At 28.4% G+C, this 13,561-nt stretch overlaps 3 protein-coding genes across 3 annotated transcripts; all 3 read right to left on the bottom strand.

The window, feature by feature from the left end:
• Positions 1-413: 413 nt before the first annotated feature.
• Positions 414-2,148, bottom strand: Phum_PHUM343780 (uncharacterized protein; the record flags this gene model as incomplete). The annotated part of the gene is made up of 3 exons (XM_002427717.1): positions 414-989; positions 1,741-1,929; positions 2,116-2,148. The coding sequence occupies 3 exons, from the start codon at positions 2,146-2,148 to the stop codon at positions 414-416; spliced, it is 798 nt and encodes a 265-aa protein (XP_002427762.1).
• Positions 2,149-5,587: 3,439 nt separating this feature from the next.
• On the bottom strand, positions 5,588-7,950 carry Phum_PHUM343770 (uncharacterized protein; the record flags this gene model as incomplete). Its single annotated transcript, XM_002427716.1, has 2 exons — positions 5,588-5,626; positions 5,860-7,950. The coding sequence occupies 2 exons, from the start codon at positions 7,948-7,950 to the stop codon at positions 5,588-5,590; spliced, it is 2,130 nt and encodes a 709-aa protein (XP_002427761.1).
• Positions 7,951-9,839: 1,889 nt separating this feature from the next.
• Phum_PHUM343760 (sodium-dependent nutrient amino acid transporter, putative) lies at positions 9,840-11,834 on the bottom strand (the record flags this gene model as incomplete). The annotated part of the gene is made up of 3 exons (XM_002427715.1): positions 9,840-11,008; positions 11,075-11,491; positions 11,537-11,834. 3 exons carry the CDS (start codon positions 11,832-11,834, stop codon positions 9,840-9,842), a joined length of 1,884 nt encoding a protein of 627 aa, XP_002427760.1.
• Between the last annotated feature and the right edge of the window lie 1,727 nt (positions 11,835-13,561).

Raw genomic sequence — 13,561 nt, 5'->3', positions numbered from 1 at the left:
GAATCAGCTCGCGATATAATAATAATAATAATAATAATAATAATAATAATAATAATAATAATAATCATTTGACGTGTGATTTTTCTCTCCGAGGAAAAATTATTCGCATGCACCGGGAAAATTCTTCCCTTCCCCCCTTTCCCTTTTATTAATTCAAACGTTATGCATATATTTGAAATACATATGTACAAACGAATTCCGCCTCCAGTCACGTGACAGATGAAATGATTTTCCGAACAATTAAAAAAGTCTTTGCGTTTTCATTCATTATAACAATGTAAGATTTTCATTTTCCTTTTCGCAAACCTACACGTACGGGACGCCGTGAAATTTTTTTTTTGTTTTTTCCCCCCCCAAAAACAAAACAAGCTTTTCCTCTAATGAAAAATTAAAACTCTACGAATTGGAAAATTTCAACGTACCTTTTCCCTTTTGTCCTTGTGTACGTAATATATTTGATCTAACGAGTCGTCGTAGAATTCTTCCCAACCGGGTTTTATGCGAAATCCAGAACCTTCGATACTTTCTTTACTCGTTCTTCCTCCCGTTTCATCCGCGAGCCTCATACCCGACCTTTTCTTTTTCCTATTCGGATCATCGTCTTTGTACACGTGATCGTACAATTCGTAATTTTCATCTTCCGACGGTATGTTATCGATCGGACTGAATCTGTTCAGAGAATCTCTCGATGATTTATTCAGAGAATAACTCGACGATTGACTCAATCCCGTCACGGGACTCGAATTATACGACGACCTATTCAAATCATCCGGATTTTCTTCTTTCCAACGGGAAATGGATCCGGATTTTGTCGTTTCGAAACTCGCGCTCTCGTAATTCGTCGATTTCGAATGAAGGGATCCATTCGAGCGAGTCAAAGAATTTACCGACGACGAATGATGATGACAATTTTCGTTCAAAGGACTCGAAGCATTTGAACGATTTGCATCCGAACATACGCTTTCGTAACTTCCGACGAGCGGAACTTCCTGTAACAAAAAAAAAAAAACAAACGAGCGTGAACAATCGTTGAAATTTTTTAATACGCCAAAATTATTTAAACATTTATTTTTGTTTCGATGCAGCAAAACATAAACGAGTGGCTACAAGTTTTTTTTGTTTAACAACTCTGATAAGTTGTTGTGATATCATTTACTGATAAGAAAAACCACGGGATTTAACAGAATATGTATATACATATATTTTTTTTCTTTCTTTTTATCAATGTGCATTCGACCGACCGATAAAGATAAAGTAGTAAATAAAAAATAAGTCGAAGAGTTTATTAAGAGCAGCGAAATGAAAAATTATTATTATTATTAGACGTTTAAAAAAAATTTCGAGGATTCGAATTTAAAATATAAACGGTATTATTTAAAAAATAAAAAAAATCAGACAATTTCTATTATATACGAAACCTATTAAATAACTCGGGAAAAAATGAATGAAACATAATTTTTCCATTTAGAAAAAAAAAAAAAAAAAGTTTTCCTTTTTTTCCCCCGTATTTTGACAGCTATCGGAAAGCAAACACTATGAAATTTGAGCAAACGTAATGTTAAAAGAAAATATATACATATTGAGGAAATTTAAATAAAAAAAAAAAAAAGGAAAAAGAAAAATTTTCCGTTTTTCTTTCCTTTTTTTTTTTTTACCCGTGGGAGATTTTTACTCGGTAAATTCGCGTAATACATGCAGAAAAAAAAAAACATTTTTACCCTTTTGAAAAATCCAACTTACTTGATTTCCAATGACTTTTCTTGGGGGTTTCCAATTTTTTTCTCTTGTATTCACATTATAATAAAAACTTCTTCCCCCCTTCGATATGTACTGACCCCATCCTTCACCCAAATCTCTCATAGGTTTTTGTTCAGGCGGAGGAGTCAATGGTAATCTCGCTGCCACTTTTCTAACTTTTGACGATTCCACCTGAAATTATTTAACGGTTGAGAAAATCATCGTTTATTATTATTATTATCATTATTCATTTGCGAGTAAATCATTTTTTAAAAAAAGTCAACCAACAAAACGTTAAAAAAATATTTAAAAAATTTTTTTGAAAGCCGAATCTCCCTCGTAATAGGTTAATCGAGGTTTATCCTCTTCATTACCGACATCCTGCTCAGTTTCAATGACAATTAATGGCATAGATGATGATGATAATGATTATTATTAACAATTCAAATAATACACTGACGCTTGCAAAAAAAATGTTTTTTTTTTTTTTATGTATTATTTCCTATTTTTGTATAATCAACATAAATGTGAACCGAAAAAATATTTTTATTCGTGCGGAAGTTTTAATTCATAGCTAACGGTATCGTCATACAAAAAAAAATTACTTTTATTATTAAATAATTTCCTATACAATAAACGTGATCATTTAATTGTAAAAAAAAAAAATCATCATTGATTAAATGATTTTATTTTAAATCATCTACCAACAATACCAATCAAAATGTTTTCTTTCCGAAAATTTTAACTTCCTAAAAAAAAAAAAAAAAAACTCAACTCGCCGAGGGAACCGATTTTAACATTGAAAGATGAAGAGGAAGAAGAAAAAACCCCGGGGGAAAAACATTAAACGCCCCAAAAAAAAAAAAAAAGAGAGAAAGCAGAAGAAAAAAATCTTTTAAATAATCGAATAAGAGAGCAAAATCATTTCTCTCGTAATGTGTATAATTCACTATACGTAATACAACTTTCTTCGTTTTAATTTTAACCCCTGATACATTTAAAAAAAAAAAGAAAATTGTCAAATTTAATATTTAAATTTTCCCGCTGGAGATTTTCAATTAAAAAAAAAAAAAAAAAAGAAATGTCGTCGGGGTGAAAGAACAAAAGAACAAAAGAGAGAGACCTTCTTAAATGTCGAACGTTTATTTTTAATTTTCAATAAATTTTTTTTCCTCTATTCCAGTTTCTTTTTAAAACTAATAATAATAATAATAATAATAATAATTTCTTTTGCAAAAAATGATGAAACATCGTCAAAATTAACCAGTCGTCGTCCTCCGCGCAATTATAATTCATTTTAAATTCATTTAAACGACATGAAAAAAAAAAAAAATGGAGTATCGACAAAAATTGTTGAATTTTTTTTTTTTTTTTTCGATTACTTTTTTAATACGGAAATCTTTTGTTTTTTGTTTTCGTAGAAATCACAACAAAATTTAAATAGCTTAAACATTAATTAATCGTAATTCTTAACATCATGTTTTTTTTTAAACACATAACATTCGTACGCAGGTAAAAAACATTCAAAAGTTCTTTGCCCTCATCATTTTTTTTTTTTTTTTTTTTTTTTTTGCGAATATCAAATTTCGTATTTGAGATTTTTTATTTATTTATTTTTCTCTCTTATTTTTCGCATTATCGATTTGCAAGGAGGTAAGTTTCACTTTTCACTTTGAAAAAAAAAAAAAACGATTTCAAATGGTTTTACTTAAAGACCGACTACGACGACGACGACGAAAGAAGTTAAATTTAAATTTTAAAATAAAAAAATTTTTTTTTTGATCGATTTCAGACACGAACCGAAAAAAAAAACAGAAAAAATTTCAATCATCGTTGATAATAATTTTTATCATCGGTCTTCGAGTCGTGACGTCATTCGTTTTTTTACCTAAATTTATATTATTACTTTCCCCCCTTTCCCCCCCCCCCGCATCACAGCCGATTCGATTTTTCCGCATTTAATTTCCCATACGAATTAATTGTAATATTACAAAAAATTTATAATTTTCTTTAAATTTCACCTTGCGAACGTATCACGACGATAATTATTTCCGAATAATAAATCTCTCTCTCTCTCTCTCTCTCTCTACGAATAATAATAATAATAATATAACATCATCGTTACGTAACGACAAAGATAGAAAAGAAAAGAAAAAGAGAAAAAAAAAATCATTTTGCACGTTAATGCACGCTTTTTTTTTTTCCACGTAACAAACAACAAAACTAAATGTGCATCATCATTATTATCATAATGAATAAAATACAAAAAATTTTCTTTTTGATTTTATTTTAATTTTAAATTCGGTCAAAAGGAAAAAAAAAAAAAAAAAACAAACCTTATTATTATTATTATTATTTATTCATCCGCAATATTTACCGCAACCAAGAGAAAATAAATAAAAACAACAACAACCAAACGAACAAACGAACGAACGAACGAACGTTTTTTTTTTTTTTTTAAATTCGATACTTCGGAGACGAAAAGAAAATAAATTTCGGCTGATGCTGTGGGAAATCGATACGATTTCCACCAAACTATTACAACGAAATAAAAAATTATTATTATTATTATAAAAAAAAAAAAAACAAAACAATTGCAATATCACTCTAACCTTTTCCCATGCAAACTAATTCATTTTTATTGATTAACCCGAATGTAGAATTCGACGAAATCACGTAATCGGGATGAGGGGAAGGGAGAGGGGAATGGGAAGTGGGGGGAAAAAGTCAGCGGGGATCAAATCCCCACTGCTGTTGTCATCGTCGTCGATGGTTGTCTAGCAGGAAATCTTTTTTTTATTTATTTTTTTTTTTTCAAATATTCTTTCGTGTATGTATGTTCACCCGTCCTATTTTTCCCCAAAGCTTTTCCGCTTGAAAAAAAAAGTGAAAAACTTTTCCGTTATCGTCATCATCATTATGTCTACTTTTTTATAAAATTGTCATATTAATTGAGATCCGACTTATATTTTAAAAAACAATGCATAATAATAATAATAATAATAATAATAATAATAATAATAATAATAATAATTCATTCCGGCGATTACGCAACACTCGTGTTTAATGAGTGCCTGGTTATAATGTGAACGACTTACGCTTTTTTCTAAAAAAAAAATTAAACCGCTTTTCCCTTTCATTTTTCGTAACACCTTCATTATTATTATTAAAAAAAATAAGTGAAAATGTTTTTTTTTTCTCTCTTTTTTGCGCTAGTTAATTATTTCAATGAGATGTATGTATATGAATAGTAGCAAAAATTTTAATTTTAAAACCTTCCCGACTTTGAAAAAAATTTTTTTTTTGAATTTCTATTCGTTCCTTTCATTTTATTTTATTTATTTATTTAAATGCCTTCTGTTGATTTATTATTATTATTATTTGCTTTTTATACATATTTATAAAGGATTTAAACAATAAATGAGTCAAGGTGACAATAAATATTATGAAAATAGAGAGAGAGAGAGAAAAAAAAATCGACACGGAAAAGAATAAAAAAAAAAAAAAAAGAAAACGTCGTAAATAATAAAAAAAAAAAAAAAAAATTTTTTTTTTCGTCTTTTGTTTTTTTTTTATAAATTCGTATGAATGTCTCCTCACCCCCTCCCCGCGCCCGCCCCCGAACAAAACAGTGAGATGGAAAAAAAGGAATGAATGATGAAAGGTTGATTGAATGATTGAATGCTTTTTGTCGTTCTGAACATTATAAAAATATTATTTTAAGTGTCACTCATTTTTTCGTCTTCCCCACTCCTCCCCTTTTTTAGAATTTATGTTATCGAACCGTCACGTTTATAAAAAAAAAAGTCATTCGAAAACTTTTTAAAATTTACTTTGGGATTAAATTTAATTAAATTTCGATAAGGAAAATTAAATTCTCATGAATTTTCTCAAGAAAATGAATGTAATAAAAATACACACAAGACCTCATATGCAAACACAAACGATATTTTTTTGTTTTGTTTATTTCCCCCTCCCCTCCCCTCCCCGCCCCCTCCCCTTTCGTTTGTTGACAGACAAACACGATAAATAGATCAAATAAAAATTTCAATTTTTTTTTTTTTTTAAATGAAGAAAATAAATAATCGTATATATATGAAAAAAAATAAAATGGCTACTCACCCTTCCGCTTCTAACGAGGGATGTTCGCCTTTTATTGACCGGTTGATGTGCAAAATGTCTTTGCCTTTCCAATTCGTAATCCAATGAATTATTTTCGTCGCTTTCGCTGGCTTCCGTACCTTCGGATACGGTCAAATTTGACTCAACCGAACCGTGACTCCTCAGTGACTTGTTTCCAGTATTATTTAAACTTTTTTCTTCCAAATTATCTTCGGATTCACTATTTGAACAATAAGGTTCAGTGTACAATGCCATATCGTCTTGGTCGAGAGAAGGTTGATTATCCGCTCGTAAATTTTCCGATGACAACGCATCGCTTTTGTCGAATCCCTTGGATTTATTATCAAATTTATTACTTTTTTCCAAATTGAACTTGTTGAATTTGTTTTCTTGATTCGACTCCTCGATGATATTCGATTTGGATTTGAAATCATTTTTTTTCACGTCTTTCGTTGGTTTTTTTCCTCCTCTTACCAGCATTTCCGAAACGGAAGTTGAAATTTTCGCATTATTCAAATTTCCGAATTTATTGAAATTTTCTTGCGGTATTCTTTTGTCTGTTGAAGGCTCGAGGAGGCACGGAGGGTGAGAGACGTCGGAATTGAAAATCGGTTTAAACGTGGATAGGGTCACTTTTTCGTCCGGTTTCCTTTGAGAATGATAAGCAGTATCTAATCTGTGTTTGCCAAAAGCAACTTTATTTGATTGCCTAGAGCTTAACGGAGAACGTTCGGGAAACATGAAAGTTCGGCTTCTTTGAAGTCCGAACGGTGTGACCAACGGTTTTTCTTCCAAATCCGTTTTCTCCTGTATTTTGTCGAGTCCTCCTTCCCACGACAATGACAGCTCACAAGCTTTTTTGGTGGGTTTTCCATTTTTTTTCATATTGTTTGATTTGAAACTGTTACTGTGATGTAAAGATCTGCGAAATCTGGAAAATACAGATCTTGATTGAACCTGTACCTTATTTTCATCTAATATAATCGATGCATCGTTGGATCTGCCTTTTTTTTCCGGTTTTCTATCTACGTTATCTTTCATCATTTTCACCGGCTTTGTTTTATTATAACTGTGAGTGGATGATAACGATGACTTTGAGCTAACACTTGTTTTCCTAGGTTCAAATTGTATTTCTTCAGCAAGTTTCTCCAATGATTTTGAAAAATGTTGATTGTATAATAATTTTTCATTTTTTAAATTTGAATTCGATTGATTATCGGTTTTGCTTTCGATTGATACACTCTGAGGGTCTTTGGACGTGTTTGAAGATTTAGTTTTTAAATTATAGGAATTTTTCATTCGATTCTTACCCGTATCGATATTAACTTTATTAGGGAAACCACTAGATTTTACTTTTTGCTTTATTGCACTGCTTTTGTTTCCTTCGACCGGTACATTACAATATACTAAATTTTCCACGGCAACCGGTGTATTTTTACCGCAGTAATTTTGATTTCCATCCTGAGGTAAGGCACTTATTTCTTTTGTCACATTTCCTGTAAAACTTTGCTTGATACCATCGTTTGCGTTTGCCTTATCTGTATTATCTATATTAAATTTTTGCAAAAAAGAACACTTTGTATCGTACACGTTTAACCTAGTTGGATCAGTGTTTTCCTCGATCATCTCTTTATTAACTGAAACTTTGGTCCGCATTTTTGGTATGGGCTTTTGCTTTGCGCCTTCTGGTAGCAATTTGGCACTTTCATTTTTAAAATTAAATTTACTCCCAACAGAATCTGTTTTACACATTCTAGGTAAACTGGGAAAATTTATCGGGTGTTTTAAATTATCTAAATTTTCATACACTACAGAATCATCATCACCACTTAAACCAGGAAAAGATTCCGCGTCATCTTTATTTTGAGTCTTCCACTTAACAAGAAGTTCAACATATTGTGCAGGTACAAAAAAAGATTTCCTTTCGCTCGGTCTCACAACTTGCCACCAATCTCTATTTGTTTTTTCTAAAAGCAACAATTTTTCTCCTTTTTTCACTGATATTTCTCTGTTGTCCTTCCACATGTAACGGAAATCGTAAAGAACAACGAGGACTGGAATTGGACTGTTGGCATTTCTTGGAGCGTCCATATCTTTGAATTGGATTATACTTTGTCATACTATAGGTAAATTTTTATAGTGATTTCTGAAAAATAAAATACATAATAGTAATATTTGTGAATCGATAAAAAATATAGCACAAGAAAAAAATAATAATTTAGATAATATTAAGAAATGTTAGTGCAATCGAAAAAAAAATTCCAAATGGTTAAATTTCATTAAGACATAAATATAATGTAAAGTAATATGATTAATAAATATTAAATGAGTTATTTTTTAATTTTAGGACTAAAACCTTAAAAAAAATATTCAATAATATTAAACATGAGAGAAAAAATCTGAATTTTTTGTACCATTAAATAAAAAAAAAAGCATGTAATAAAATAAGAGGAATAATAATTTATTTTTTTAAAAGCACAATTATAAAAACAAAACTAGTTTTATATGTTTCAAAGACCAATTGAATTGATAAAACAAATTCAAGGACAAAAAGTAATAACTAAGAAAAAAAAAAAAGAAAAAAAAAAAAATTACATTTAAATATTAATCATAATAAAACTATGAATAAAAAATACAAAAGTTGTAAATTAAACGATTCAAAAGTAAAATTCACTCGGTTAAAAAAAAAGTATTTTATGAATACCGAAAGATTTTTTGGTACACAAAAAAAAAAAAATTTACAAATATTTGACTTTTTCATGCAACATTCTAAAATCACTAACAAATTACTTATTAATAATATTTCAAAAAACACAAAATAACAATTAATTGAAAATAAAAAAATTGAAAAATAATTTCACTTTTTTTTCTTTTTCTCTTATATTTTGAGAAATTTATTTTTTAATTAATCAACTTTTACTAATTTTAAAATAATGGATTAAATAATTTTAAAAAATGTAATTATAATAAACACAATATTGAATAAAAGTGAAAATAGAATTTTAAAAAAAATTGAAAAATATAAAAATTTGATTTCTTAAAAATAATTACTACAATTAATATAATTAAAATATTAAAACCTGAAGTCTTTTCAACATATTTTTATCGAATGCATATTTAAATAAATTGCATTGCCTTTAAAAAATTTAACTTACTTGAAAATAAAATTTAAAATAGAAAGTATTTATTTTGACCCCTCCCTGAAATCAACAAGTGGTTAAAATTTTGTAAATATTAAACTTGGGAAATATTTGTAAAAAAAAAAAAAATTCTTTGTGTGATTTTTGATACGAATATATTTTTAATTATTGATTTTGTATTTTGAATGTTAAAAATGAAAAATATGAAATTTATGAAAATATAATACGTTCAGGAAGTTTTTAAGTAGGGCGATGCTTTTATCAGCACCAAACTCAGAATTGTTATATTTCGAGTAACATATTTGATTTCCTTACCTTTTACCGTAATTTAAAATAAAATTCAATATTAAATGAATTTAAACTATTGTTTATAAAATAATCATAATCCTTCACATAAAAATGCTAAACTTTTAAGTATTATATATTTTACTAAAATGACATTTTAAGTACGCAACTTAATTTTCAGACACATCAATTACTCTTTCCATTCACATAAATACAATCTAAGTTGTAGGCTTTGCCGCCATGTTTAATTTTAGTTCTGTAAAACGCCGCATCTCTTTTAGTGTTATTGTTTCAAAACTTTTTTTTTCTAATTGTGTTAGATTGATGCGTGTTGTACAAAAAATATAAGATTTAATTTTTGTTAAAATAAATTTTTGTATAATTTATATTATACACTCAAACATATTATACATTTATATGGACGCACGCACACATACACATACACTTATATATATAACATACAGACATATATAAATATGTTTTTAAAATGTACAAAGTTTTTTTTTTTCCCCATTACCACGAGTATTAAACTTTATTTTAAGAATTTCAAATTCGTTAAAATATTTTTCTTGCGGTTGTAAAAGTTTCTCTTGCTTCTCTATCACTTTGTTTTTTCGGTCCGTGATTCGGTGGAGGTTTTAAAATATCTTTCAAATTTTTCTGTTTTTTATACTTGAAAATTTCATAGAACATTCCAATGATAATCATTAATACGACCAAAGCAAAAAGGAGCCATCCTAATAGAATGGACCAAAGTTGTTGATCTGGGAATTCCATAACGACTAAACCATAAATAAAAACTGCAAGAAGAATTCCCGGTCCCATTATCCATTGATATCGGTAGTAACGACCTGGATAATAGCCAATCATAAAAGCTATATCTTCGCAAAAACGTCCCAAACCGTAAAACAAGCATATAATAAGCATTTCAATAGCACATATAGGTAAGAGAGTAAGTCCCGCTGCATAAACGTCAAAAGCGTTGTAAACAGCTAAACCCCCTCTGCATGTTATTGGAATTCCAATAATAAAACACGAAGACAATACGACTAAATTGACCAAATATTTATATTTTCTAAATTTTGGCCATATATCGTAAATAGCAGATGGTACGGTTTCGATTATTCCCGTGATAGTACTTAGTCCCAAATTTATCAACATTAAATAAAAAAGAAATGAAAAAAAAGCAGCACCGGGTAAAAGGCGTAAAGATTCCGGGTAAACGATAAATACCAAACCGGGACCTGCGTCGACAACTTTTTCAAAAGGTCTTCCTGTTTTTACCGATAAAAATCCGAGAACGGAAAAAACTACAGAAGAGCATAGAAGTGATGTCAAAAAAATACAAAGGCAAAGTAAAGTTCCATCTATGTGGGTTGGATGTTGGTATTTTGCGTATGACCCAAAGGTAATAAGCGGTCCCATAGCTACTCCAATAGAATAAAATGCTTGTTCTGTTGCTATTCTCCAAACATTCACGTCATAGAAATTCTTCATTTTCGGCACGAAAAACTGTTCTAAACCAAACACTGCTCCGTCTTGTAATATCATAACACCAAACATAATTAGCAAAACGACATAAGGCAACGGAACCATTATATACATGAGAAGTCCCAAACTTTTAAGACCCTTGTATAAAATTAGATAAGCTGCAAGCCACGAGATAAAAGATGTACCTAACAGCTTCCAATTCATACTTCCGAGGTATCCGTACATTGGGTCGTCTTCCCTATAAAGTCTATTAACAGTATGACTCCAATAATATTCAGATGGATATTGTCTTTTCCTACATAATTGTACCGTGTCAAAATAAGCTTGGCAAACCTGGTTTTCGTTTTCAGGTACACTTGCGCAGCATTCAGCTTTTTGTTCTTCAGCATATGTTTCATTTAAACACATAAGTGTTCGATTATACATCATGTCATGGGATCCGCAAACGATTCCATCCATATTCGGATCACGATTTCTCGTGTAAGGCATACATTCATATGAATCTTTAATATTATCATCTTGAACGGGACAGACAGACCAAGGTAGAGTAAATGTGAAACACATTGATAAATAAAGAAAGGAAAATGATACCATGTGACTATAATAAGTACAAAATAAATACGAATACATAATCATGGACCAACCGATTCCTATAAAAAGTGGTACCTTGTCATAAACGTTGAGAGGATTTTTCGAAGTGTACTGACCGTTACTAACTTCGAAAAAAAACAGTGCGTTACCGAAAAAAAATATCATGAAACCGTAAATTAACATAAAAGCTCCGCCGCCATTTTTATATGCCAATGTTGGAAATCTCCAAACTTGACCGAGTCCAACGGACATTCCTAGGGTTGTTACAAAAAACGTTAAACGATTTCCCCATGATTCTCTTTCCGGTGCATGATTTTCATTTTCTTCTTCGAAATCAGACGTTGGTTTCAAACAATCAATACATTTCCTACCGCAGTTTTTCCGCGGTGCATCCGGATCGTTTGAAGCACACAGACAAAAATTTAACATTTTCATTCCAAAATTTTGCTTTCCCTGAGGCTCCGCCATCTAAAATGATAATCGTTTAAATAAATTTGTTATTTTTAATCGAATTAAAAAACAATTTGTAATAAAATAAAAAAAATTACCTTTAATTTTTTTTTTCTTTAGTTTTTCCCTTGTACCTTAAAAATTATAAATATTTATGTATATGTATGTATACACACACACATTCAATTTAATAATTCATTTTTTTTTTCTTTTAACTTATCTTAATAATTTTAATGCATTTTTAATTATTTTTCCAAATTTTTTTTTCTTTTTAATTTTCATTCACGGTACAACAAAAACCAACAACCCCCAACGGTTACAACTTAAATTAAAAACTAAATTTCTTTTAAAAAATATTTTATAAAAAAAAATAAATATAAAAAAATAATAGCAGACGATTTGTATTTTTTTTAAAAATAATAATAATAATAATGATAAAAAATAAAATTCGTAAATTTTAACAATGTTGCAATATTTTTTTCCCTTTTTCCCTTTTTTCCTTTTTTTTTGTAAACAAACAACAAATTTTTATTTTAATTATTATTATTATTATACTTTTCCCTAATGACACGACATGTGTATATAATACAACTTTATTTTAGGCATTTTACATTTTATTCAATGTTTTCATTTCCCATATCCCATAAGGGGGAAAAAAAACAAAAAAAAAATCCCAAAATTTTCTACGTTTTTATCATTATTATTATTATTAATAATAATAATAATAATATTTATTTAATATTCATTAACTTTGTAAACAATTAATTGAAAAATACATGTTGAAAACTTTTTATCCTCTTATTATTATTATTATTATTATTATTAAATTAACGTATTTCGACACACCCCCAATGAATAGAATAAAGAAAAAGTTTATTTATATTATTATTATTATTATTATTATTAATTCTTTTTTCTTACGGTTAAAAATAAAAACATGTGTGTGTGTGTGTGTGTGTGTGTTGATGTTTTTAAATATTTTCAAAATTTAAGTTTAAAAAAAAAAAAATTCTTTTATTATTTGAAAACATGTTTGTCGACCACAATATGTATCGAAGGTCAACTTTTGCACCAAAATGTTTCGTATATCCATTAATAATAATAATAATAATAATAATAATTACGGAGACGACCATTTTGTTGTTTTTCTTACTCTTGTAATAAATAAATATTATATATATATATATATATAACAATCAATCGATAATTTATTTATTGATTTTGAATTGATTATTGTGTAAAAAAAAAAAAAATTTAATTTAAAATCGTCTTTCTCACTTTTTTTTCTCTTAATTACTTTAATTAATATTTATAAAATTTTTTTTTTAATAATAATAATACATAATTTTTGCACAGTATATTATATATTTTTTACGTGTCAGTAAAATTTAAAAGGAAATATTTAAATAAAAACCTTGAATATTTATTACGACGTGAAAGGTTTTTTTCTCCCCCCAGAACGAAGGTAAATCTTATATATCAAGGTCGTAGATTGAAATCACGAAATACAATTTGACACTCCCAAGTAACAAAAAAAATCAATCGAAATTTATATACAAAATGACACGGGGGAGATAGGGGGGGGGGGGCTTAAATACAATTTTTTAAAAAATTTTTTTGATAATAAATATTATTATTATTACTGATAACGCGTTATTATTATTATTATTATTTTAAATTAATTATATTACAGTGAAAAACATTAAATTCTAATAAAAAAAAAAAAAGAAAAGTTTTCGTTTTTT

The sequence above is a fragment of the Pediculus humanus genome, genomic scaffold (genome assembly GCF_000006295.1).
Source record: "Pediculus humanus corporis 1103172107751 genomic scaffold, whole genome shotgun sequence".
Classification (NCBI taxonomy): domain Eukaryota; kingdom Metazoa; phylum Arthropoda; class Insecta; order Psocodea; family Pediculidae; genus Pediculus; species Pediculus humanus.
The sequence above is the reverse complement of the archived record's forward strand: the minus strand, read 5'-3'. Positions and strand labels throughout refer to the sequence as shown.